Raw genomic sequence first — 27537 nt, 5'->3', positions numbered from 1 at the left:
GCCAAAAGTTCTCAGGGCTAGGCGATCAAGAGAGAAGCAGGGACTATTTTTTTCCTACTTGGCCCTCTTCCCCCGCAGCCCATCGCACAGTGCTGGGCACACACACTGCAGGAGCTCAATAAATACTTGTTAAATTGGGACAGGGTGATCGAGTGTGCTGGGAACCAAAGCCTCCGGATTCTTTCTCACGCACCCGCAGTGTGACCTTGGCCAAGTCCTTTTTCTTGGGACTGTGGCTTGCCGCTTAGTAATCAGCGGAGGGTGAGAAAGTGGAGGAGGATGTTGGCGTGAAGCGTCGGGCTCTTACAGCTCCTGGAATCCCTGATTCGACGCGCGGAGGACGGGGCGGGGCGGGGTGGAGCCGGCGGGGCGGGGTGGAGCCGGCGGGGCGGGGTGGAGCCGGCGGGCCGGGGTGGAGCCGGCGGGCCGGGGTGGAGCCGGCGGGCCGGGGTGGAGCCGGCGGGCCGGGGTGGAGCCGGCGGAGCGGGCTGCGGCGGGCGGAGATTCAGTTCCTCCTCCGCGCCAGCAGGGGGCATAGGGAGCGTCTTCCCGCCGCCTTTCCCCTACCTGCGGGCGCCTGGCGGACTGCTGCTACCGCGAGTGGCGAGCGCGGTGGGCGGGCCGGGTGGCGGCGGCGGCGGCGGCGCTACGTTGGGCTGGGGCGGGAAGCCGCGACGACAGCTGAGGTGGCTGCAGAGGCCACTGAGGGGCTGATTGGGTGGCCTCGAGCAGCGCCTGCGAGCCGTCAGGCGCTCCCCGGGCAGCAGTGGGCCGCAGACAGGTTAGAGTGGGGGCAGGGGCAGGCGCGGGAGCAGCCCCGGGCCGGAGTGGGAGTCTGAGCCAGGCCATCTCCAACCATGTCCGACGAGGCGTCAGCCACCACTTCGTACGAGAAGTTTCTAACTCCCGAGGAGCCCTTCCCGCTTCTGGGACCCCCTCGCGGGGTGGGGACATGCCCGAGCGAGGAGCCGGGCTGCCTGGATATCAGCGACTTCGGCTGCCAGCTCTCCTCTTGCCATCGCACGGACCCGCTCCACCGCTTCCACACCAACAGGTACAAACCTTTGCTGAGGGCAGGAGCAAATTTACCACACCCCTGCCTCCAGTCGGACAACGCCGGCTCCCCCCGTATCCTGGCCCTCCGCCTAGGGGCTGTGCGTCCAGTTGCACCCTCCCTCACCTTTCTCCATCCAGCTCTCATTCTCGGGCTCCTTCCCTCTCCCCCTCCCTATTGCATCCCTTCCCTCCTATTTTCCTTTTGGCCGGCATTTTACTCTCTCCCCCCACCCCATTCATCTTCTGACCCTTCCGTTCCCTTCCCTTCCCCCTTCTGCCCCATCTGTACCCCGCGAATCCCAAACCCCCACCCTTGATTTTTAGATGCTTCCCTGTTTCCATCCACCAGCAAAAGTTTAACCCCTTCCAATTCCGGTATGCTATAAAGAAGATTTCGGGTGGCTCAAAATCAAAATCAGTCGACGTTTTGAAAGGTGGCATTTTAAAAGCTAGAATCTTCCTTTCCCTATTTTTTTAATGTCTTATAGCGCTGTTTCCAACCTCCAACCCCCCCCCTCCCATTTTTTAGTGAAGCTCTAGAAAACCAGACGATTCTCTTTTTTTTCCTTCCTCTATGAACTCTTTGCTTTAGGCAGCGCTTTAGGCCCTGCCAAAATGTATAAGCTTAAATCTGGAAGATTCTTTCCTGAAGCACATCCTTTGGTTTGTTCCGCCAGTGGAGGGATGGAGGGAAGCTTAGGATGAGCTTGCTTATACAAATTTTTTCAGAGGGTGCATCCCCTAACTAGTTTTATTAGAAGGTAGAGTGTTCTGGAGAATTCTCTCATGCAGACATTTGTGTTATATCAAATGTGGGGAATTTGAAGATGTTTTACACACAGCCCTAACCTATAACATAGGCGCATATTATATGTATTTGTGTATGTGCATGCTCAATCGCTCATGTCTGACTCTTCTCTTACTCCATGGACCATACCCCACCAGGCTCCTCTATCCATGGGATTCTCCAGGCAAGAATACTGGAGTAGGTCGCCATGCCCTCCTCCAGGGGATCTTCTTTACTGCTAAGCCACCAGGGAAGCCTGTATAGGGGCACACAAACAGGCAGGGCAAGGTGTGTGGAGAACAAGGGAGGAGGAGGAGAGGCAAGGGAGGAGGGAAGGAGAGAGGGATTCAGCTATGGAAAATACTGGAGCTGAATTAAGCCGTCTAGTTCTGATTTCTGGTCCATTTTGCGGTATGAGCATGAACAAATCCTTCCACAGTCTAATACCTTTTGCGTGCCCCCCCCCACCAATCCCTTAAATCAATCTACAGAGTTGCTGAGCTTCTACTGAGTACAAGGAATGTATCAAATACCTTTGTTACCTAAAAGAAAGTTATAGTCTGGAAACAAGATGTTACAATTAAATAACGATATAGTTCATCACTGTAACACAGTTGAAAAGGAAGTCATGGTAAGTTGGTTTTAACTGTTCCAAATCCTGGTTACAAAAAATGAAGAAACGGGCCCAGAAAGAAAAGACTGAGTTCAAGGTCATAAAACCGAGTTTGGCAAAGCCAGAATTACTCCTTTGGAGCCAGTGATGAAACTTGGAACAGAGCTAATGGCTGCAGTGTTATAAATGGTTGTTACAGTTTCTTAGACTAATACAGAAGCCCAGGATGTGACTATAGCATGAATGTAACATTTATGAAATCAAGTGTGCTTAGAATTGTTAGCATTGGAAAATAAAAATACTTGTGCACATATTTGATATTTAAGTTTTGCAGCATTGGAGTAAATCATATACATAGGAAAGTTAAATGATCTCGGGATTAGCCTGCTCTAATGATGAGGGCAGGGGAGTGGGGACAAGGGTTAAGTGCTGCCAAAATGTGTGGGGGTGCTGGGGAGTGAAGAACAGTGAATATACATTTCTTACAGATTGTTCTGTTCTCTCTCCTCCCCATTTTTTCCTTGTGTTTTTCTCCCCCTTGTCTATCAGACCTTGGTGAGGTCAAGGTTGTTTTCCAGAATGAGGTGATGAAGATAGAGGGGGAGGTTCTTGTTCAACCCCAGTTTTTCCAAGTCAAGTATTTTTTTCTAGTTACTGCCTGTTTTTCAAAATCCCCTCTCCTACCCTGGGCTTCCCTGGTGGCTCAGCAGTAAAGAACCTGCCTGCCAATGCCAGGAGACACGGGTTCAATCTCTGGGTCGGTAAGATCCCCTGGAGAAGGAAATGGCAACCAGCTCCAGTATTCCTGCCTGGGAAGTCCAATGGACAGAGGAGTCTGGCGGGCTACAGTCCAGGGGGTCATGAAGAGTCCGACAGGACTTAGTGACTAAACAACAACAACAACTCCTTTTCACAGGGCTTGGAATGGTAGCAGCAGGTCTAGTGTATCTTGCTCTGTACTCTTCTCAGCAGAGTTTAGGGGAAGTAGAGTTAGCAATTCTTAGAGCAGGTGATGTTTCTGCCCCAGGCTACCTTACTTTTTAAATCTTTTTTTCCTTCTGGAATGTCCTGCCTTATTATCCCCTCCTCAGGATGATGTTTGAGAGGACCATATGCTTCCAGTCATTTCTTTTTAGGGAGAAGCAAACAGCTAAATCATATATGTGGGCAAAGTTTAGTTTAAGGAGTTCTTTTATTTCAGAATCATATGGGTCACTTTTTTTCTTCACAGCACATTATTCACCAATTCAAGGAACAATCCAGCAATCAGATCTGAATAGTTGAGTACTGATATTGTGTCTTGGATTTGCTGTGTGCTTAGTTGCTCAGTCATGTCCAACTGTCTGAGACTCCATGGACCATAACCCGCCAGGCTCCTCTGTCCATGGGCATTCTCCAACCAAGAATACTGGAGTGAGTTGCCATGCCTTCCTCCAGGGGATCTTCCCATCCCAGGGATCAAACCCAGGTCTCCCATATTGCAGGTGGAGTCTTTACTGTCTGAGCCACCAGGGAAGCCTTGTCTTGGGTTTAATCATTATAAAATAAGTCCCATTGAAAACAGAAAGCTTGTCAGTGGGTAGATAATTGATTTACCTTTATTTTGCTTCTTCATTGTTACCTGATTACAAAACTGTTATCAGGAGATTATTTAGATAATGCTATTGATAAGGGCCTTGTGATGATGACAATTTTGTGCCCTCTCATTTACTGGACGCTGGGGTATCTATGCAGTCTTCATTAACCAAGAGGGTCAAGGCACTATTACTTATAATCCCTAAGTTTGAATGTTTGTTGTGTTTAGAATCACCTGTGACTTATATTGGTGTGTCACTGGTCTAGGGTCACTGGAAAATAAATTACATGAACATAGCCAACTTCCTGAGAATTCACTTTCCTAGGAGTATCTTTTAGGATTTTATGACCAGTTGGATTTGTCTGGAATTTGGGGAGAATTTCAGTAAGCCAAAAAACATTTTTTTAATTGAAATGTCAATATGAAATATATATGTATATAGTTTTTAAGGCTTTTTTTTTGTTTGGAGGATGGGATTTTTCTGATGTAATTGTGGATTTTCTTTCAGCCTTTGTCCACTGTAACTTCCATTGTCATCAAATGAAGGATATCCTTTAGCAAATTGAAAAAATTACAGCAATATTGGTAGATCCTATAATTGTGAGATGAAGGAGGTTAATATGAACTACTCAGTGTGTTTTTCTCTTCCTCTTTCAGGAGTACATCAGTACTTTGACATTGAACAATTGTGAAAAGCATGTGGGAGGACAGTGTCTCACTTTTCTACACCCTATTGGCAGGATACAAAGTGAACTACATATTGTATAAAGCAGTTAGTTACTCAGTTCTGTGATTTCAGAGCCCCATTTTCAATCACTATTAACTGGAGAAAGCCCAAGACTCCTGGGTGCCTTTTGTTCCACCCACAGTTTTCCTGTCTTGTTAGAAAATTGTAGGTGCAGAAGAGCTGTGAGTTACAGGTGGGAGAACCACATTTCACGAAGTGAGGTATGTTACAGAGGCAGGAGGAATTTTATTTAGGGACTTGTGACAAATTGAGGATGGGGATAAGGCTTTGGAGAACTACCCAGGTTAGAAATGTAGATTGGGGAGTAATCAGAACAGCAGTTTCATTAGTGCAATAGGAGTGGAATTGTGGGTTACACAAGTTAAGAGAATAGAAGAAACTTTTCAATAAATTTAACAGGGAAAGGAAAGGGAGATGTGATGATAATTTGAAAAAAAAAGTGAAGGTTTCTTTGTTTTTTGTCTTGTTTAGTGTTTATTTTCGAAGAATAGATATGTTAGCTCCTTAGAAGAAGCCCACAGGAAAAGAAGAAATCAAAAATACTAGAGCAGGTGGGATGACAAGGAGATGGATGGGATTAACTCAGAAGGCTAAATGGAAGAATTAGCCTTAGAAATGACATGGAATGTTGTTTACTTCCCAAACTATAGAGGGGGTAAGAGCGATGGGTAAGGATCCCAAGACTGTTGAAGTCGCTGGGATGAAAGTTGGAAATTTGAATGAGCAGAGTAGGGGGTTGTATCATCTGTTCTAACTTGGGACCTTGATGGCCTTTTGGGCTCCACAACAGTAGCAGAGGTCAAGGTGGTTGTATGGGAGTTCTAGCAGGGCATCAGTGATGAATACAAGTGATGATAGGGGATTGTTAACTGGGAAAGGATAACTTTGGAGTGACTTTTCATCATCGACAGTAGGACTTGATTCCACAGTGCTCATTGGATTCTCATTCTCAGAGGTAATGGTTAGGTTTTCCTGAGAAATGCTTCAGAAGAATGTATATGATGCCCATGCTTTTTTAATTTTACAAAAATGCCATTGAAAGCCCTTCATCTGTATATTATTGCCGAAATGCCTTGCAGATAAGTGTTCTTGGCTTTTTTTTTTTTTAATTAAAATTTTGGCAGTAAGCCTATTTACTGAGTTAAACCCCATTTCATGGATTCTTTTCAACATTTTTCTTTTGAGATATGGAGAGAGTCTCCTTTGTGAATAATTGCATGGTTATTGCTAGGATCTTAGTGTTAAGTAGTTTTCTCTTAGTGAAATAATATTTAAGGGCTTTGTAAGTTTGAAGAATTCAGTGCTGAGCACACGTACATGATGGTCTTGCGTTACATATTTGAAGCCGACAGAACTGTCTAAAAGCATCACTTAAATTTCTTTTTTTTTTTCAGAACTAGACATTTTTAATAGACAAAAATAAAGACATGGAGGAATAATACAATTAGCAAAAGATCACATGACCTATATAGCATCTTTTTTAAAAATGTACATTTTTGTTGTATATCCATATATACAACAATCAATACTTGGCCAAAATAATAAGTATTGTTATTTTTCATTAATTGTGAACTTATAAAAGCTCATTAGAAAAAATTGTGGGCATATATACAAAACCATAAACACTGCTTATAATCCTTTTCACTACAGATAACAGCTGTCAACATTTTGATGTTGTTACCTTTTTTGGCTGTACCATGAGGCTTGCAGGATCTTAGTTCCCTGACCAGAGATTGAACCTGGGCCCCTGGAGTGGGAGCACCAAGTCCTAACCACTGGACTAGAGAGGATTCCCTGTTGTTACTTTTAATGTTATTATTTTTTTGTACACATGTAATTTTAAAAACCAGGATCGAGTTGTAATTTGTGACCAGATTATTTGCACTTGTATTTTCTTTTTCAATAAATGGTCTGAAAATATGATTTTAATGATTATAAAATATACTCATTTAATTATTCCCAATGTTTTGGGAGCATTTGTCCCCCCCTTTTTTTTTGCTATTATAATATTTGGGCAAGTTTATATATACAGCTTCTTTTCCAAATATCTGTTAGGGAAAAGGGATTGATTCTTAGCAAAGCAATTACTGAGTCAAAAGAATGAACCTTTTTAAAGTTCTTTATATATACACTACCAAATTGCTTTATACACATATCTACCAAATCTATATATACAGATTATGTCAGTGCCAATATAACACTCCCACTGGCAGGGGATGAAAGTACTTCCTACTTGGTTTTTATCTACATTGTTTTAAAACAACAACAATAATATTTGCATATTAGAAGATAAGAGAATCTTTTGAAAACTTGAAGTGCTGTTTTTCTGTTTCATAAATGACTTTCAAGTATGAGATCAGTTTCCTTGTTGTTAATTAAAAAAAGAAAAGAACAAGGAGCTAAGGCTTCTAAGAATACCCAGAACTTTGTAATATCTATTAAAAGTTACAGATCTGAAAAACTGAAGAACATCCTGATTTTGCTGTAAGGTAAGAGCACAAAATCAAGCAAATTCCAGACTCCCTTGTCAGTGACCTAATGTTTCATTTATTAAATATGGCATAGTTTTTTTAAAAAGAGTCATTATTACTCATGAAAGAAAACACATTTCTACTAAATTTTTGAAGCTGAGGAGAAATTCTCATTAAAAACAATTACCTAACAGCTTTTCTTAGTACATGACACAGTGTTTGGCACTTTGAAGATACTGACTAAATGTCTGTTGAGTGTGTGAAAGGGCAGAACTTGTAATTGCCATTCACGGCTTTTTATTGCCCTATTGCATGACTGAAGCAATTAAGTTAATTCTACCAGGTTTGTTGATCTTTTAAAAAATTGCGTATACTGCTTACCTAGCAAGCATGTGATAAAACTAGGTAATATTAAAAGGTATTCTAGGATTCTTAGATGAATTTTGAGTTTTTGCCTATTTATAAAAGTTTTTTGACATCTGCTTTTATATTATGGAACTACTAGGTTAGCGTATGTGTTTCAGTGTTTTATGTTCTGTGTGTTTCAGTGCTTTAAAATTCTCTACCTTTATCACAAAGGAAAAGGTGCCATAAAATTGTCAGATTGCCCAAATTTTGTAAATCAGGAACTTTGGAATTAAGATTAGCTATATAAGATAAGAGGGGAAGTTAAAAAATGAATACATAATTCAAGAAAAAACTGGATTTAATGAAGCATGAGAAACAACCTAATAATAGGTAAGTAATAGGCTCTTCTTCAGGAAGTCATTATTTCAGTACCTTATTAGTATTGGATATACTAACTCATGTCTTAAGGATTAATTTCCTAGGATACTGCCAGAGCAATGAAGATTATTTGATTAATAATATAAAGCTAGTGGAAATTTATAAAAGAAAACAGATTTGTAGGTTTCAAGACCAAAAAACAATGAAAAATGCACAACCCTGCAACAGATAATACACTTGTTCAGTTGCTCCATAGTCCGACTCTTTGAGACCCCATGGACTGCAGCATGCCAGGTATACCTGTCCTTCACCATCTCCTGGAGCTTGCTCAAGCTCATGTCCATTCAGTTGGTGATATCATCCAACTATCTAGTCCTCTGTAATTCCCTTCTCCTGATTTCAATCTTTCTCAGATTAGGGCCTTTTCTAATGAATCTACATATCAGGTGGCCAGAGTATTGGAGTTTCAGCTTCAGCATCAGTCCTTCCAATGGATATTCAGGGTTGATGTCCTTTAGGATTGACTGGCTTGATCTCTTGGCAGTCCAAGGGACTCTCAAAGAGTCTTCTCTAGTACCACAATTCAAAAATGTCAATTCTTTGGCGGTTAGCTTTCTTTATGGTCCAACTCTCACATGCATACAGGACTACTGGAAAAAGGCATAGTTTTGACTGTATGGACCTTGGGCGGTAAAGTAATGTCCCTGCTTTTTACTACACTGTCTAGGTTTGTCATAGCTTTTCTTCCAAGGAGCAAGCATCTTCTAATTTCATGGCTGTAATGACCAACTGCAGTGATTTTGGAGCCCCCCAAAATAAAGTGTGTCACCGTTTCCATTGTTTCCCTATCTATTGGCCATGAAGTGATGGGACCAGATGCCATGATCTTAGTTTTTTGAATGTTGAGTTTTAAGCCAGCTTTTTCACTCTCTTCTTTCACTTTCATCAAGAAGCTCTTTAGTTTATCTTCGCTTTCTGCCATAAGGGTGGTGTAATCTGCATATCTGAGGTTATTGATGTTTCCCCCAGCAATCTTGGTTCCAGCCTGTGCTTCATCCAGCCCAGCATTTCGCATGATGTACTCTGCATGTAAGTTAAATAAGCAGGGTGACAGGATACAGCCTTGATATACTCCTTTCCCAGTTTGGAACCAGTCCATTTTTCCATGTCCGGTTCTAACTGTTGCTTCTTGATCTGCATACAAATAATACAGACAAAATATTAATATCCTTACTACATAAAGAACTCTTAACAAAATCAACAAGAAAAATACTAACACATTGTAAAATGTTGTAGCAAAATAGCTAATAAATATTTTTAATTTTACTCTCAATGGTAGTCAAAGAAATAAAAATTGATATAAAAAAGTTTTTCTCCTATCAGCTAGGTAAAATTTTAAAAATTAAAATTTCAGTGCTATTAAGGTTGTGAAATGAACACTTTTATAGACTGCTTTAGGGAGTGTAAATTTATGCAACGTTTCAGAAAGGTGCTTGGCTAAGTATACTACACCCTTAGAAGTGTTCATATTGTTTGATTTAGTAATTTCCTTTCAAGTTACTTATCCTGAGAGATTGTATATTTGGATAAATAATTATAAACAAGGTTTCATTTCAGTATTATTTGTAATACAAAAAAAATAGAATTTTGAACAGAATACCTGTTATTGAAGGATAATATTTAATAAATTATGTTTAATTAATGGACTATTTATATAGGCATTAAAATGTTTTCAAGTAATATAGCTGGGTAAATGTTCAGTATATAATATTAAGTGAAAATAAATAGGGTACTAATATCTATACACACAACACTGATTCTATAAAAATATACATATGCATGTAGAAAAAAGTACCAAGATATTATGGATCAGTTATTGCTAATTAGGGGAATTATTGGTAATTTTAGCCTTATTCATGACTCCTTTCTTATTCTAACATATTTGCAATGATCCTGTATATCATTGATTTGTAAAAGTTACTTAAATATAAGAAACACTTTGAGCTTCTACCTGTATACTCTGTTGGTACTTTTCTCTGCCCTGCACTGACTGCCCTCTTCCTTTAATAATAATAGCTGTAGATTTCTCTGGTTGTCCACAGTGGTTAAGAATCCACCTGCCAATGCAGGAGACACAGGTTTGATCCCTGGTCTGGGAAGATTCCACCTGCCACAGAGCAGCTAAGCCCATGTACCACAACTATTCAGCCTGCACCCTAGAGCCTATATTCCACAAGAAGAGAAGCCACCACAATGAGAAACCCATGCACCACAACTAGAGAAGTAGCCCCCACTTGCAGCAACTAGAGAATACATGGGCACAGCAACAAAGATACAGTGCAGCCTAAAACCAAAAATTAAAAAAAAAATAATAGCTGCCATGTATTGAGCACATTTTATATCCACTGAGTGCTCTGTATGCATTCTCATATAATGTTTATAGTAACTGCATTTTAAAGATGATGACCCAGGCTTGGTGAAGATTTGTTTTGTTTAAGATCAAACAGCAGGCAAATGACAGAGCAAGAATTTTAATTCATTCTGGCTCCAGTCAGATATAACAGTAGAGAATAATGTAATTAACCCCATATGCCCATCATGCAGCTTCAGTAATTACATATGGCAGTGTACTTTATCAATGCCCCTATCCGTGGCCCTAGTGGTAAAGAACCCACCTACCAATGCAGAAGACCTAAGAGATGCAAGTTCTATCCCTGGGTCAGGAAGATCTCCTGGAGGAGGGCATGGCAATCCACTCCAATATTCTTGCCTGGAAAATCTCATAGACAGAGGAACCTGGCAGACTACAGTTCATAGGATTGCAGAGTCAGACGACTGAAGTGACTGAACATGCACTCATTCCTCAATCCCTTCCATATAATTTTGAGATAGGTTCCAGACATACTCATTCATAAATATTTTACTATATATCTTTAAAAGATAGAGCTCTTTTGAAAATAATTATTGTATCTAGAAATATGGTCATACTCCTCATAAATGTAATAAATATATCTTGTTTGTAGCTCTGGGAGTTGGTGATGGACAGGGAATCCTGGCATGCTACAGTCTATGGGGTCGCAAAGAGTCGGACATGACTGAGCAGCTGAACTGAACTGTTTGTATCTTAAAAAATTGTATGGATTCTGTAGTTTCTGTTGTGATTGATTTTGTGTCATTTTTAAGGTGGAACTTAACTTCCTGTGGAACAAGTGTGGCCAGTTCAGAATGCAGTGAAGAACTGTTTTCATCCGTTTCTGTTGGAGATCAAGATGATTGCTATTCCCTATTAGATGATCAAGAGTTCACATCTTTTGATTTATTTCCTGAAGGGAGTGTCTGCAGTGATGTCTCTTCTTCTATTAGCACATACTGGGATTGGTCAGATAGCGAATTTGAATGGCAGGTAGGTTTTTTTTTCTTATATTGCCATTATTACTCCATAAGTAGAAGTATGAATTTCTATTTCAGTATTTTCATTTCTACCTCAAAGTAAATTTCTCCCAATTTTTATTCAGTCCTAGAGATTCTCTTACAGCATTAAGAATTAGAAGAAATATGTATCCTTTATTTTTACTAATGTACATTTTAGGCTTCTCATGCTGCAGGTGACCTTTGTACATTTTCATGTAATTTAGTACTTGTATAATGTTCCTCCTAATATATATATCATCAATACCTTTCTGTGTATTAATCCAAGCAAATTTTCTCTTTAGTAATAAATGGCCTGCATGTCCTTATAGGTATAATAAATTTACACCAGGGTCATATTATATAAGATCACAAACCACTCCATAGTACATAATTTTTCATTGTTGTCAGGAATATAATTTCTCATTTTGTATTCTCGTCATATGTAGAGATGTTTTCCACCTAACAGTGTTTTTCTTCTGTGGCACATTATAACACATTATAAAATGGCTTTGTGGCAAATTGCTGTCATTATGAGGCAGCATTTCCAAACAGTCCTTCAGAAAATGTAGATCATGTTATTGCAACATCCATTTTCTGATTGTAAAAGAGAATAACAACAACAACAAAAAAGACAATAACATTTGAAGAAGCTTTCTTTGCATACAGAAACTGTTATATTCAGTGTATACTTGAATATCGCCTTCTAGGTACTTGAAATTGTTGTACAAAAGAGGAGTCAAATATTTTGAGAAATTTTTATTAAAATATAAAGTAATATCAAATGGCATACAATTAAAAATAAGTCTCCAAGTCCAACTCTGCTGTGGTTACCACCATTAAGAGCTTATACAGATACAGTATGTTTGCACAGTGTTACAAAGGCACACAAAGGGACTTCCCTAGCAGTCCAGCTGTTAAGACTCTGTGCTTCCACTGAAGCGGGAACAGGTTTGATCCCTGGTCACCTCAGTGATAGCAGTTTCAACTACTTTATCTCATTCTTTTCAATAACTGAAGCATAATTGAATCATTTCCCTATTAATGAATATTTAGGTTGATTTCAGTTTTTTCTAGTTATAAACAATACTATGCTGAAAAATAAGAGGTTTTTAAAGAGGAAGAAATAATCTACAACCACTTTTATTTTTGTATTTTATTTTATTTCAAATCCTTCTGTTTCATATGTAGTTATAAATATGATTTGGATAAAAAGTTAAAAATTTAGATAAAAGGTACCATTTTAATAATTTTAACATGTATAATTCAGAGATTTTAATATATTCACAATGTTGTTTAACCACCACCATATCTAAGTCCAGGATATTTACATCACTCCAAAAGAAACCCATACCTATTAGTGGATAGTCCTAATTTCCCCCTGTCACCTGGCAACCACTCTTCTGCTTTCTCTATGGATTTACCTATCTGGACATTTAATATAAATGTACTCGTGTAATATGTGGCCTTTTGTGTCTGTGGTCTTTCACTTAGCATTACTGTTTTCAAAGTTCATCCAGGTTATAGCACATAAGAGTATTTCATTCCTGTCTTAAGTCAGCTTGGGCTACTGTAACAAATATCATTGACTGGGTGCATTAAAAAACAAACACTCATGGTTCTGGAATCTGAAAGTCCAAGGTCAGAATGCCATCATGGACAGGTTCTGGTGAGCATACCCTTAGCTTGCAGATGCTGTCTTCTGCAATATCCTCTTTTGGTTCCCTTATAAGGTCACCAGTCCCATCACAAGGGCTCCACCTTCATGACTTCTTATAAACTTAATTACCTCCCAAAGCCCCACCTTCAAATACTATATTGGGGATTAGGGCTTCAAGATGCGGATTTAGGGGGTGACAAACATCTAGTCCATAGCAGTTTCTTTCTATGACTGACTATTCCATTTTATAGATACATCACATTTTGTTTAGTTCATTCATCAACTGATGGATTGTTTCCACTTTGGAGCTATTATGAATAATACTACTATGAATATTCAGGTATATGTTTTCATATGGATTTTTATTTTTAATTCTCTTGATAATCCATTGAGATTTTCTGGGTCATGTGATAACTTTATGTTCACTTTTTTGGGAAACTGCCAAAATGTTTCCCAAAGTGGCTGTACCATTTTACATTTCTACTAGCAATACATGAAAGTTCCAGTTTCTCCACTTCCTTTCCAACACTTTATATTGTCTGTCTTTTTTATTACAACCATTCTACTGTGTGTAAGATTGGTATGTTATTGTGATTTTGATTTGGATTTCCCTAATTACTAATGATGTTGAGCATCTTTTCTTATCTTATTGACTATTTGTATATCTTCTTTGGGAAAATGTCTTTTCAAATCCTTTGCCCATTTTTAAGTTGTGTTATCTTTTATTTTTGAATTGTAAGAATACTTTATATATGATGACTACTAGACCCTTATCATATACATGATTTGCAAAAATATTTCCCATTATTTGTGTTGTCTTTTCACTTGCTTGTGTCTGTTTGCTTGATATAGTGTCCTTTAATACACAAAAATTTAACTTTTAAAGAATTCCAATTTATATTCTCTTGAGTTCTATGCTTATCATGTCATATTTTAAAAACCATCCCTTAATCCAAGATTATGCACATTTTTTCATCTGTTTCCTTCTTAGAATTTTATAGCTTTAATTAGTTCCTACATTTTAGGTCTTTGATCCTTTTGAGTTACTTTTTGTTTATGGTATAAGGTAGGAGTTCCAGATTCATTCTTTTGAATGTAGATATCCAGTTGTCCCAGCACCACTTGTTGAAAAGACTGTATTTTTTCCTTATCTAGTGGTCTTAGTACCTTTGTGGAAATGAATTGGTCATAGACATATATAGGTTTAGTTCTGGACTCTTGATTCTATTCCACTGATTCATATATCTATCTATGGCAAGTTATGTTTTGATGACTAGCTTTGTAACAAGATTAGAAATCAGAAAGTATGAGTTCTGCAACTTTGTTCTTTTTTATCAAAGTTTAGGACCAGCTTGTCACTTCTTCAAAAAAGGGAAGTTAGAATTTTTATAGGGATTTCATTGAATCTATAGATCAATTTGGGGAATGTTGCTATCTTAATAGTATTATTAAATATTCTAGTCCATAAACATGGACTGGAATGTATTTAGGCCTTCTTTAATTTCTGTCAGTGATTTTTTAAATAGTTTTCTATGTTTAATTAGGTCTTTTAGTTCCTTGGTTCAGCTTATTTATTCCTAAACATTTTATTCTTTCAATACAGTTGTAAATGGAGTTGTTTTCTTGATTTCATTTTTTTGGGTTTTCACTGCTAGTGTATAGAAATACAGTTGTGTTTCATATATTAGTTTTATATCCTGAAACTTTGCTGAACTCATTTTAAATAATTTTTTTGTGTATAGATTCTTTAGGGTTTTCTGTATTTAAGATCATGTCATCTATGAATACCCCTGGAGAAGGAAATGGCAGCCCACTCCAGTATTCTTGCCTGGAAAATCCCATGGACAGCGGAACCTGGTAGGGTACCTTCCACGGGGTTGCAGAGAGTCGGACATGACAGAGCGAGATCTCCTCCATCTATGAATATATAGTTTTGTTTTTTCCTTTCCAATCTGGATACTTTTCTTCCTTGCTTAATTGCCCTGACGAGATCTCTAGTACAATGTTGAAAGAAAGAAGATCTAGATACCCCTGGCAAAAGCAGGTATCCTTGCTTTTTTCCTTATCTTAGTTGAGAAGCTTTGTCTTTCACTATTGAGTATGTTAGCTGTAGCTTTTTCACAGATGTTCTTTATTGTCATATTGAGGCATTTCCCTTTTATTCCTAGTTCTGTGTTTTTAATCTGAAAAGGTGTTAGATTTTGTCACATGCTTTTTCTGCATGTCTGTTAAGATGATCATGCAGTTTCTTCTCTTCATTCTGTTAGTGTGATGTAGTATATTGATTTCTAATAATGATTCACCCTTGCATTCCTGGGATTAATCATAATTGCTCATGGTATATAATCCTTTTAAATTGCTGCTGGATTTGGTTTGCTACTATTTTGTTGAAGATTTTTGCATCGGTATTAGTAAGAGGTACTGGTCTGTAGTTTTCTTTTCTTGTGATGCCTTTGTATCACTTTGACCTTACAGAATGAATTGGGCAGTGTTCGCTTTTTTTCTGGATAAGATGCTGTAATAAAAATTTTTCATTTAACATATAAACTTTTTTGTGATATTTAAATTATTCATTTGATAACTACATAATATTTCTGGTATTAGATATTCCAGAACCTATGAAACCATTCCTCTATTCATATCTGTTTCAGTTTTTTTCTATTATAAATAATAGTGTGCATTTTTGTTTAGATATTATACCTTTTTATTCTCCAGTGCCTCATTTAAAAAAATTTTATTGAAGTATAGTTGATTACAATATTGTATTAATTTCTTCTGTACAGCAAAGTGACTCTGTTATACACATACACACTCCCATATATATATATATATTCTTTTCCATTATGGTTTATCACAGGATATTTAATATAGTTCCCTGTGCTGTACAGTAGGACCTTGTTATTTATCCATCCTATATATAATAGTTTGCCTCTGCTAATCACAAATTCTCATTCTTTGCTCCTCTACTTCCCACTGTCTCATTTTTTTGAAGTGCACACTTTGTATTTAATATCTAATAACAAACTCATGGATTTATTGCAAAGAAGAAATTGATATCATATGTGAAATGTATGACCTGTGTTAGGGTTAACACAGATACCTCCTCAGCTTGATCTTTCTTTTGGTTAATGAACAAGGTAGGAGTTTCATACTGAAGAATAATTGATTTGTCTGGTTAAGTAAGCATGGGGAAATGCTCTTCTTTAGAGATTCATGGGGCAGGTTTATATATTAAAGGTGGTTTGTAATTCTGCACAAAGAATTCTGTTTTGTTGTTGTTGTTTAATATGGTGTCTCCCACAGTTTAATCATCAGAAGACCCTTACTTAAACCACAGCCATTAAGGTCCTACTGAACCCATGCTGCCCGGAACATATTTAAGGAAACACTGGATATTAAGACCATTGAACTGTCAGTATATACAGCAAAATTCTCATGTGACTTATTTAGAGTTCTTATCATACATAATGTTGCAAAATGGCAGGCACTTTAAAATCTTAATTGCTGACTTCTTCATTCATTTTATGAGTGGAGTGGAAAACTATCCCCAACCACTCACCATTAATGCACACGACTGACTACAACATTGAAACAAACTAAGGCCTGCCTTAGTAATGTGTTTTCCCACTTCTGAAATTGGAGTGTAGGTACTCTGTTACCATGGATATTTGCTGTTTAAATATGCCGAAAGGTTTAAAAAGCTCTCTTGTCTTTGGGAGATCTCATAGTGATGAATAGTAAATTACCCTAGAAGATAATTACAAATTATGTGTTAGGATTAATATAGGCTAGAAATCATTGACTGTAGTTAAAAAATTCATATTACCTCTGTTGTGATTAAAATCTACATATGTTTAAATCTTTCTTCTGAACAGATGTTTCAGTTACTACTAAAATAAATATAAATGATTCATAGATTCTCTCTGAAGAGAAATGCTAACTACCTGATAAGGCAGGATTTCAACCTTAGAATGAAAAGCATCTTAGCATTTGAAGTTGCATCAAAGCATTTTGCCTTGCACATAGTTTTCTTTGCTTGCAGTCCTTTTATTGTTAAAGATATATATGACTAGTCTTAGAGCTTGAGAAATTATTTTATTGTTGAGCAGGAAAGCATAGAAAATTTAGAAAGTGAGTAATATAGCTGTCATGCTTGAAACCTAGAGGTGCAATTTGAAATTGTACATCAGCTGTTACAGAAATGAGCTTACTCATAAAATTTTGCTGCATGCTACAGAAAATATAGCAGAGGTTTGATTTAATTCTCCTTGTCACAATTACTGATTCTAATATAAATATACAAAATATTGTTGCCCATGAAAAATATGAGAATTATTAACCATTTTGATTCTGAAATATATTCAGTTATAAAGTGGAAAATTGCTGCTTTAATAAATACACAGAAGTCCATACAGTTAATTGTTCTGTACATCTGCAACTGTAATCCCATATCTCCAATTGGCTACTTGACATCTCCACTTGAATGACCTTATTATTTAATGCTAACCCATTATCTGATGCTGAATCCTTAATCAGTAATGCAACTTCCAATTACTGTGTTTCCATGGGGGGAAAAAAACTCTGCTTTGTGACATGTCTTATAGTGTATTGAAAAATGATTATTGTAATTTCAACGAACACTTGTACTTGGTTTTCTCATTATCACTGCAAACTCACCATATCCCAGATTGCCTTCTCTCATTCCAAACTACCTGCAGGGCAAGACAGCCTGATATAATTGAAAGTACTGGACTTGTGTCCTGATTTGAATGCTGCCACTAACCGTATGGCCCTCCCTGGATATCATTTTTTCCTTACTTATAAAATGAGGTATTGGACTAGAAGATCTATATAACATTACTTCAGGTCTCTTGTCATAAAAAAATGAGGTCTTTAAGGGTTGTGTGTTAACCTGGATGGGTTGTATGACTGAAATGTTGCCAATTTTCTTCTGGTCTCACATATGGTGCCGTGTGCTTAGACATGTTTGACCCTCTGCGACAGCCTGAACTGTGGCCCACCAGGCTCCTCTGTGGAATTTTCCAGGCAAGAATACTGGAGCGGGTTGCCATATTCTACACCAGGGGATCTTCCTGACCCAGGGATTGAACCTGAATCCCTTGCATTGGCAGGTGGATTCTTTACCGCTGCATCACCTGGGTAGCCCCAGTCGATTATTATCCTTATCTATTCAGTTATCAAATAGTCTTGTAAATTGTATTTCATTTGAAAATTTCCCTATCTGTTCCCATTTTTCTTTCTGTTTTTGCTTATCTTCAGTTCAGTTCAGTCGCTCAGTTGTGTCTGACTCTTTGCGACCCCATGAATCGCAGCATGCCAGCCCTCCCTGTCCATCACCAACTCCCAGAGTTTACTCAAACTCGTCCGTCGAGTCGGTGATGCCATCCAGCCATTTCATCCTCTGTTGTCCCCTTCTTCTCCTGCCCCCAATCCCTCCCAGCATCAGGGTCTTTTCCAGTGAGTCAACTCTTCGCATGAGGTGGCCAAAGTATTGGAGTTTCAGCTTCAGCATCAGTCCTTCCAATGAACACCCAGGACTGATCCCCTTTAGGATGGACTGGTTGGATCTCCTTGCAGTCCAAGGGAGTCTCAAGAGTCTTCTCCAACACCACAGTTCAAAAGCATCGATTCTTCAGTGCTCAGCATTCTTCACAGTCCAACTCTCACATCCACACATGTGAGATGCTTATCTTAGTCCAGGTCCAAATCACAAGAGCTTCCTAATTCCAGTTTTTCCTCTATTTTGTTCCCATACTGCATTTTATTAAAAATTTTATTGATTGATTGATTGCTGCACTAGGTCTTCATTGCTGGGTGTGGGCTTTCTCTAGCAATGAGCAGGAGCAAGTCTTTGTTGAGGTGCACAGGTTTCTCATTGCATTGCCTTCTCTTCTTGCAGAGCACAGGCTCTACAGTGCCAGGGCTTCAGTAGTTGCGGTTCTCAGGCTCTAGAGCACAGGCTCAGTAGTTGTGGCACATAGCCTTAGTTGCTTCAAGGCATGTGGGATCTTCCCAGACCAGGGACTGAACCCATGTCCCCTGCATTAGCAGGAGGATTATTAACCACTGAACCACCAGGGAAGCCCCCATACTGCTTTTTAACTCATCTTCCTTCAAGACCAATTTCATCATTACTACTTCTATTTTTTTTTTTTCATTTATTTTTATTAGTTGGAGGCTAATTACTTTACAATATTGTAGTGGTTTTTGTCATACATTGACATGAATCAGCCATGGAGTTACATGTATTCCCTATCCTGATCCCCGCTCCTACCTCCCTCTCCACCCGATTCCTCTGGGTCTTCCCAGTGCACCCGGCCCGAGCACTTGTCTCATGCATCCAGCCTGGGCTGGTGATCTGTTTCACCCTAGATAATATACATGTTTCGATGCTGTTCTCTCAAAACATCCCACCCTCGCCTTCTCCCACAGAGTCCAAAATTCTGTTCTATACATCTGTGTCTCTTTTTCTGTTTTGCATATAGGGTTATCGTTACCATCTTTCTAAATTCCATATATATGCGTTAGTATACTGTATTGGTCTTTATCTTTCTGGCTTACTTCACTCTGTATGATGGGCTCCAGTTTCATCCATCTCATTAGAACTGATTCAAATGAATTCTTTTTGATGGCTGAGTAATATTCCATGGTGTATATGTACCACAGCTTCCTTATCCATTTGTCTGCTGATGGGCATCTAGGTTGCTTCCATGTCCTGGCTATTATAAACAGTGCTGCAATGAACAGTGGGGTGCACGTGTCTCTTTCAGATCTGGTTTCCTCAGTGTGTATGCCCAGAAGTGGGATTGCTGGGTCATATGGTGGGAATGCAAACTAGTACAGCCACTATGGAGAAAAGTGTGGAGATTTCTTAAAAACCTGGAATTAGAACTGCCATACTTCTTCTATTTAGAAATGTTATTGGCCTACTTCTTTATATCATATAACAGCTCTGGTTCATTTGTAAAGCTTTTAAATCCCTAGCACTGATTTTCTGTTTTAATTATATAGGTCTTCATAATCTCATCCTGTGTTAGTTTTTTTCCCCTTCTACCTATGGTTTTATTATTCTCTTTGTGTGACTGCCTCTTCCTTTTCCCCATGCTGTCATTCTTAGAGACTAACATGTGAAACTTAACCCAGCCACTTAAGCAATATGAAGTATTCTCAGAGTTTATGTTCCTTTCTTCTTTTTATTTTTTGGCTTTTATTTATTTTTTTTTTCATTTATTTTTATTAGTTGGAGGCTAATTACTTTACAATATTGTAGTGAGTTTTGCCGTACATTGACATGAATCAGCCATGGATTTACATGTGTTCCCCATCCCGATCCCCCCTCCTGCCTGTTCCTTTCTTTTTAAAATCATGGCAAGGTACAGAAAAAAGGACACACTTCAATTTATTGAGTATCACCTATGTGCTGGGCATGTTACCTCATTTTAATCTCTCAACAGTCCTTTGAGATGGATGATAGTAACCATAACTTACTGAAGACTCTTAGGCTCAAAGAAGGGAACTAACCTCTATAAGATCACACAGCTAGTAAGCAGTGGGGCTGGGATTTGAACTCTGGGATCTTTTACTTCTCCCCAGAAAAAAATTGGCCAAAGGACCATTAATTGCCTGTTTTTTTACCACCCATCCCCCAACAACCATGTAAATAGGATTAAAGGGACAAATTAAAATGCTTAACATGTAGTCTGGCACTTAGCAGATATTTGCTAAAGATTTAGATGAAATTTTTTCTTATCTTTTGAGAGTATAGATATTTTGAAAGTTCCTTTCTCTACCTAGTTTATCAAAGTAGTTTGAAGTAGGGGAGGCCTTTTATCTGATAAGGAGTATCTCGTTTTGTTTTAGGAACCCCAGGAGGATCTTTAACATAGTAATGTTGTGATTTGAAGTTTTTCAAAGGGGAAATAGCAAAATATTTTATTGACATTAAAAACTGAAAACGATGGCCTTTGTGCGTGCATTCAGCAATCATTCTTAATACTGACTATTACACTGACATTTGGGCTAAGGGTGGACAATTCAAGCAGTGTTAGTTAATGAGATTTTGAAGGAAGTTATAGATTGTTGGATGTCACTTATGTACTTGGATTCATCAATGACTATCAAAGTGAAAATGTAGTTTTTAAAGGGGAATAGCTAACTTAGATAACTTCATTGTAAACATGATCACCTTGCATAGTGATCCACCTCCTTTCTGTGGCTTCATACATCTCTTCTATACAATTTACTCCCCAGTGCCTGTCCCCTAGTAGTACTCTAAGCTTTAATCTTGCAGCTTCAACTTGTTGCTAGGTATTTCCATTGATGACTTGTCATCTCAAACGTGCATTTGTTATTTGTTATGTTGTATAATTATATGTTTGTACTACTGTGTTATCTTTCCAAGTAGAATATAAAGTTCTTGTGTAAGGACTATGACTTAGACTCCTTTGGATTCCGTGTACCTGTTACAGTGCCATGGGTACATATTAACAACATATTTGAAATTATTTTAATTGTCTTGAGGTTATTAATACAGGCATGAGGACAAGGGCCATGATTTATTTGTCTTTGTATTGGCAGTGTGTCTAGCACAGTGTCTGGCAAAGAGCCAGATAGTGGCAGATCACTCAGGTTTCTTGAGATGGAGACTAGCGCTCCTTATTCATTATGCAGTGTGGGCCCTAGTCTGCATTCACATGAATTTAAAACCTTAATGATGAGTGATTCTTAAGTTAGCATTTTAATAAGCTTTGATTGTGATTTTAAACTTTTGGAAAATACCACTCATTGAATAACTGACTACATATACAGAGAGTATGTTGTTGTTGCTGCTTTGTATAAAATAGGAGTGGATCAGAGTTAATGTCTTCTGATTCAGTATTTGTCAGTAGTCTTTTATTAAAGTAATTTTTGGTCAATATGAAACATGGCATTTAAACTTGCTTTTAATTTTTCTTTCCCTACCTTCTCCTTATTTTTATAAAGTTACCTGGCAGTGACATTGCCAGTGGGAGTGACGTACTTTCTGATGTCATACCCAGTATTCCAAGTTCACCTTGCCTGCTTCCTAAAAAGAAAAACAAGCACCAGAATTTAGATGAACTTCCTTGGAGTGCAATGACAAATGATGAGCAGGTAGAGATCTTTACATTCTTAATTAAAAGCATATATGTGGAGAATATGTGAAGCTTGATGTATTGTCTAATTTAAAGCTACTGGATAAATGTGGATTGCTTAGTAAATATGAATTTGAGTTCTAATTGTTTTGCATGGAAAAATATAAGTGTTTCTGATACTTAAACATATTATAAGTTGCACACTAAAAGATCAGAGGTTTTGGCATTGATCTTATTTATTATAATTTTTCATCACATAGGTGGAATATATTGAGTATCTGAGTCGTAAAGTCAGTACTGAGATGGGTCTTCGGGAACAACTTGATATTATTAAAATAATTGATCCTTCTGCTCAAATCTCCCCTACTGACAGTGAGTTTATTATTGAACTTAACTGTCTCACAGATGAAAAACTGAAGCAGGTATGTAAAGAAAATACAGATTCTACAGCTATTAAAAATACCATTGTTTTATAACACGTGTACTTGAATCATTCAGTTCAGTAGCTCAGCTGTCTCTGATCCTTTGCGACCGCATGGACTGCAGCACACCAGGCCTCCCTGTCCACTGCCAACTCCCGGAGTTTACTCACACTCATGTCCCTTGTAGTCGGTGATGCCATCCAACCTTCTCATCCTCTGTTGTCCCCTTCTCCTCCTGCCTTCAACCTTTCCCAGCATCAGGGTCTTTTCAATGTGTCGGTTCTTCGCATCAAGTGGCCAAAGTATTGGAGTTTCAGCTTCAGCATCAGTCCTTCCAATGAATATTCAGGACTGATTTCCTTTAGGATGGACTGGTTGGATCTACTTGCAGTTCAAGGGACTCTCAAGAGTCTTCTCCAACACCACAGTTCAAAAGCATCAATTCTTCGGTGCTCAGCTTTCTTTATAGTCCAACTCTCACATCCATACATGACTAGTGGAAAGACCATAGCTTTGACAAGACAGACCTTTGTTGACAAAGTAATGTCTCTGCTTTTTATACTTGAATAGTTATATATGACTTGGATAGTCATATATATAGATAATTAAGGTCAAAATCACTGCTGTGAAATGTAATATTAGAACATGTGGTTTTAAGAGGTTTTATGTACATCTCATGTGGCCATACCTTTCTGGGATTATTTGGATCTAGAACCTACTTTCTAGTTATATAGATTTTGAAATTTGACTTCACAATTTAAGGAGTTATTATGCTAAGGTATAGATTTATTCTAACTCATCTTACAAAAGACCAGTGGAGAGAATCAAAATATTATTGAGAGCTATACTTGAGTGAACATTTTAAATTTTGTATTTGTCATCATTTATGAGAAATTTCCCTCATTTCAGTGTTTCTCTCAACAGACATACTATATAATTTTCTACATTCCAGCCCATTTTTCACTAGTATGGTAAATTGATGCCTTGCATTTGAAGACAGGTATTATGGGCCCCTACCTAAGATCTAGGAAACACTCTAATATAATCAGCAGCATACTTAAGTGGCAACCTTTTAAAATATGCCTACTCTTATCTATTTTATTGTTAGTTTCTGTTTCTAGTGTTATTTTCTTACACTGCTAAATTCTGGAAGCTAGTAGCTTATCATTTACTGAATATACTTTATATACTTAAAAAATCTAGCTTCATAATATTTATTCTAAAGTTTTGAACACCAGAATTTTTCTGGTACTTGTTTCTACATTTAGAGATTTCTTTTGTCTTTCTGATCTACCTGTATGCATCTACAGCACTTTTGACAATCTTTAAGTACAATATTCTTTTTTTCTCCCTTATTTTGAGGGCAGAACATCAAGGTACAGTACTAACCAGTTTTTGTCTGTCTGTTCCAAGGTCAGAAACTATATCAAGGAGCATAGCCCTCGCCTACGGCCCACAAGAGAGGCCTGGAAGAGAAGCAACTTTAGTTGTGCAAGCACCAGTGGAGTGAGCGGTGCCAGTGCCAGTGCCAGCAGCAGCAGTTCCAGCATGGTCAGTTCTGCAAGCAGCAGTGGGTCCAGTGTTGGAAACTCTGCTTCAAACTCCAGTGCCAACATGAGTCGAGCACACAGTGACAGCAACTTGTCTGCAAGTGCAGCAGAGCGGATTCGGGATTCAAAAGTAAAACGTCTAATCAATACAAAACTTTACCTTTCAATATTAACATTAGTGTTCCTTCATATACAGTTCTTGAAGAGTTAAAATTGTCCTGCTCTATAGATGCCTGTGGGTTTTGATTTTAATTGAGCAAGCAGAATTCTCTGCTTTTGAACAAAGCCCTCTACACTGAGTGCTTTGAAATGCTGTTTTAACCTACAGCCATATTACCTTCAATTTTATCTGATTTTTGTGTCTGTTTTAAGTAAGATAAATTGATGGAAATAATGAATGAGTCTCAAGATTGCAATACTGACTGCAACTTACTATTAAGCAGATCTCACTAGGTTGCTGATGTTGCTGTCTATTAGCTCCTAAAAATGTCCTGTATGTCGTGTGTGTGTGTGTGTGTGTGTGTGTGTGTGTGTTAAATGTTTTCTTGAAGTTTTAATCATGAATATTTCTTTGTAGCTCTTTTTAAAATGTAATAGTGCTTTCTCTAATTTCTGAATACTCTTTTCACAGTTGAAAAAACTCTATAATATTTTTGAATGCATAAGAAATAGAAAGTTTAAATGTATATAGAATAGTTTTGTGATGCTTAGCAGGAGAGTTCATTTCCTTGCAGTGGTGACAGTGTGGAGCCAACTTACAGATGATAAGGGTATCTCTATAACTCTTGGGAACCCAGTGGTGACTTTTCCTGGAAACTGATTCTTTACTTGGTTCTTAACCAAAGTAGCAGAAACATAGCCATCTTTGTTGGTTGCCAAGGGTTTCCTCTGTGTATGTGGTCATTCTTTTTGGCATCAGTTCACCAGTGGCAAGAAATAGAGTACCCACTGGGTTTCTAATGGGCTTAAAAGATGGTATTTGCTTAATATGAAAAAGACATGGTTCTTTCCCAGCCATTGTAAAATTGCTAATGCTTTTGGATGAAAGGCACCTTTGAAGCATAAGCATTAGAGATTTTGACAATGTTCTCTACATTTGTATTCATTATTGTTCACTGCATGTTTCTTCTGCACTGACACCAGTGTACCTTAATTTAATATAAAAAAACCTTAGAAATGATTTGTTATCCATAACTAGTCAAATGATCAAGCTTCAAACCTTCCTAATCAGAAGATTCCCTGGTCAAATACCATAAATATAGAATCTTGAAGAATTGTTTTCATGCCTAAGCTAATGGCTCACTTACTAGAACCAGGATTGTACTGCAGAGGAATTTGAACATCTCTATTCAGAAAATATTGAATGTGATCCACACAGTACTTCGGGGTGGATATGCCAGAACTGAACCTCACTGATTTAGAAATTTTTATTTTGACAGAAGCGATCCAAACAGCGGAAGTTACAGCAGAAGGCCTTACGCAAGAGGCAGCTGAAAGAGCAGAGGCAGGCTCGGAAGGAGAGGCTCAGTGGGCTCTTCCTTAATGAAGAAGTGCTGTCCTTGAAAGTGACTGAGGAAGATCATGAAGCAGATGTAGATGTTTTGATGTAATAAGGGTGAATTTATCAGCATTGTTTCTAAGCATTATTCTGTCCTTATTTGTTTACATGCATCTTGACCAAACTTTTGGTTAGGGCTGTGCTGATGTACCGTTAATAATTTGGTCTGTGGTTCTCAGCAGGTGGTCCTTGGACCAGTAGCTTTAGCATCACCTGAGAAGTTATTAGAAATGCATACTCTTGGGACCCACCCCAGACCTAGTGAATCAGAAACGCTGGGGAAAGGGCATAGCATTGTGTTTTAACAGGTACCAGGTTATTCTGCCAAACACTCTAGTTTTAAGAACCACTGATTTAGTAAATGTTTGACTATTTAAACTTCAGAGTGGTTAAGTGGGCTTTTTCAGACTAGTACTTTAACAGTTTAGGAGATTTCAAGGTACTGCTGACAGATAATTTATTATGTCAGTATAGAATGTGTAGAGATCATAATTTAGTTTCTTAATGTTGTGATTTCTTAGTTTTTCTAAAGGGCCATAGCATAATTCTCAATTCCTAGTGGACATCTTTTTTTTGAGGTTATAGGGATAGGATGTGGATTGCTGTTTACAATAGTGCCTTCATTAGGTTTATTTGTTTTCATTCATTATTAACTCAAATGTGTAAAAAATAGGCCCTAACATCTTTTATTAGGTTTGTTTTTGTTTTTCACTTTATGTATATTCAGAATCCTTTCTGCAAGTGATGACTACTGAGAAAATAATGTTACTCGTAGCTGAATTTTAAACTTAATGCTACATTGATTAATATTTAAATGGAAAAATCCAGCAAGCAAAACAACCAGTTCTACTTTTCACTGCTTTTTGAAATTTTAGGCTGTGAAACTGTCTTAAAGGCAAGAAACACCTCTGTCAAGTTCTTTTTGTAGGTCTTTTTATTTTCAGCACAGCTCTAATTTTTAAATATTTGGTGTAACAGCTTTGTGGCATGTGAACAAGTTAATGTTCAAAATTAACTCAAGAAAACCCTTACAGTTCTGCTAAACTCTGTAAATCGCTAGAAATACACTGAGCAGTGAGATATAAAAAAAAAAACCTTTGCTTCTTGGCTACTAATAGTACCCTAATTTTAAATGTGAAATCATAGAGTCTCTAAATGTTTTCGTGAAGAGTTTATTATCATGAACGTTATAAGTAGTGTGATTCCTTTTATTTTCCCACACATCTTTAAACATTCACACGGGTTAAAGAAAATGGAAACTGATACTACTGACAATCAAGCTGCTTTCTGACTTTCATAATTTTCTTTTTATTGTGGAAACTTTGGAGGTAATCATGATTTTGTAGGATGAGTTGTCAATATTTTTTTAAACTCGAGTCAGATTGATAAATTCCTACTTTTTTTTTACACTGTATCATATCAAGTAATCCATTAAAAAGATTAACAATGTAGATCCTTAATTCTCAGCTTCGGATTCTTAATTCTCAGCATAACCTTGGCTTACAATCATGTTTTGAAATTTTTACTTTATTTTGGTTCTTCAAAAGTTAAAGAATTGAAACTAAGGGAAAAAATTTATATATTGCAGTTTTACTGAGGTCTGTGGTATGGTTGTAACATTTTGAAGACTACTAAATTCATACTTCAAAATTTTACTGAAATAATGGTATATATGTGTATATGGTTGTCAGTTGGAGTACTCCCTCTGACTTTCCTCTTACCCCCTCTTTAGTGCTTCTGACTAGCTTAGAGTGCCCAAAGAGAGCTTGGGGATAAACCCCAGGATACTCTTGAGGAAGATTGAAAGGGTCCACCTTGTTGTGTTGTC

General features: G+C 37.8%; 1 protein-coding gene across 3 annotated transcripts; it reads left to right on the top strand.

Moving 5' to 3' along the window:
• The first annotated feature begins 562 nt into the window (after positions 1-562).
• Positions 563-27169, top strand: FAM199X (family with sequence similarity 199, X-linked). Of its 3 annotated transcripts, none has more exons than XM_070461919.1 (6): positions 563-1054; positions 11161-11380; positions 22049-22198; positions 22440-22601; positions 24015-24152; positions 25591-27169. In XM_070461919.1, the coding sequence occupies exons 1-6, from the start codon at positions 858-860 to the stop codon at positions 25759-25761; spliced, it is 1038 nt and encodes a 345-aa protein (XP_070318020.1). In that variant the 5' UTR covers positions 563-857; the 3' UTR covers positions 25762-27169. The 3 variants fall into 3 exon arrangements, with proteins under 3 accessions (XP_070318020.1, XP_020743490.1, XP_020743491.1); XM_020887831.2 differs by having other exon boundaries at positions 567-1054; positions 24015-24281; XM_020887832.2 differs by lacking the exon at positions 563-1054 and adding an exon at positions 5893-7989 and having other exon boundaries at positions 24015-24281.
• Positions 27170-27537: the final 368 nt, after the last annotated feature.

The sequence above is a fragment of the Odocoileus virginianus genome, chromosome X (genome assembly GCF_023699985.2).
Source record: "Odocoileus virginianus isolate 20LAN1187 ecotype Illinois chromosome X, Ovbor_1.2, whole genome shotgun sequence".
Taxonomy (NCBI): domain Eukaryota; kingdom Metazoa; phylum Chordata; class Mammalia; order Artiodactyla; family Cervidae; genus Odocoileus; species Odocoileus virginianus.
Note: the sequence above shows the minus strand (reverse complement) of the source record. Positions and strands in the feature narration are given on the sequence as shown.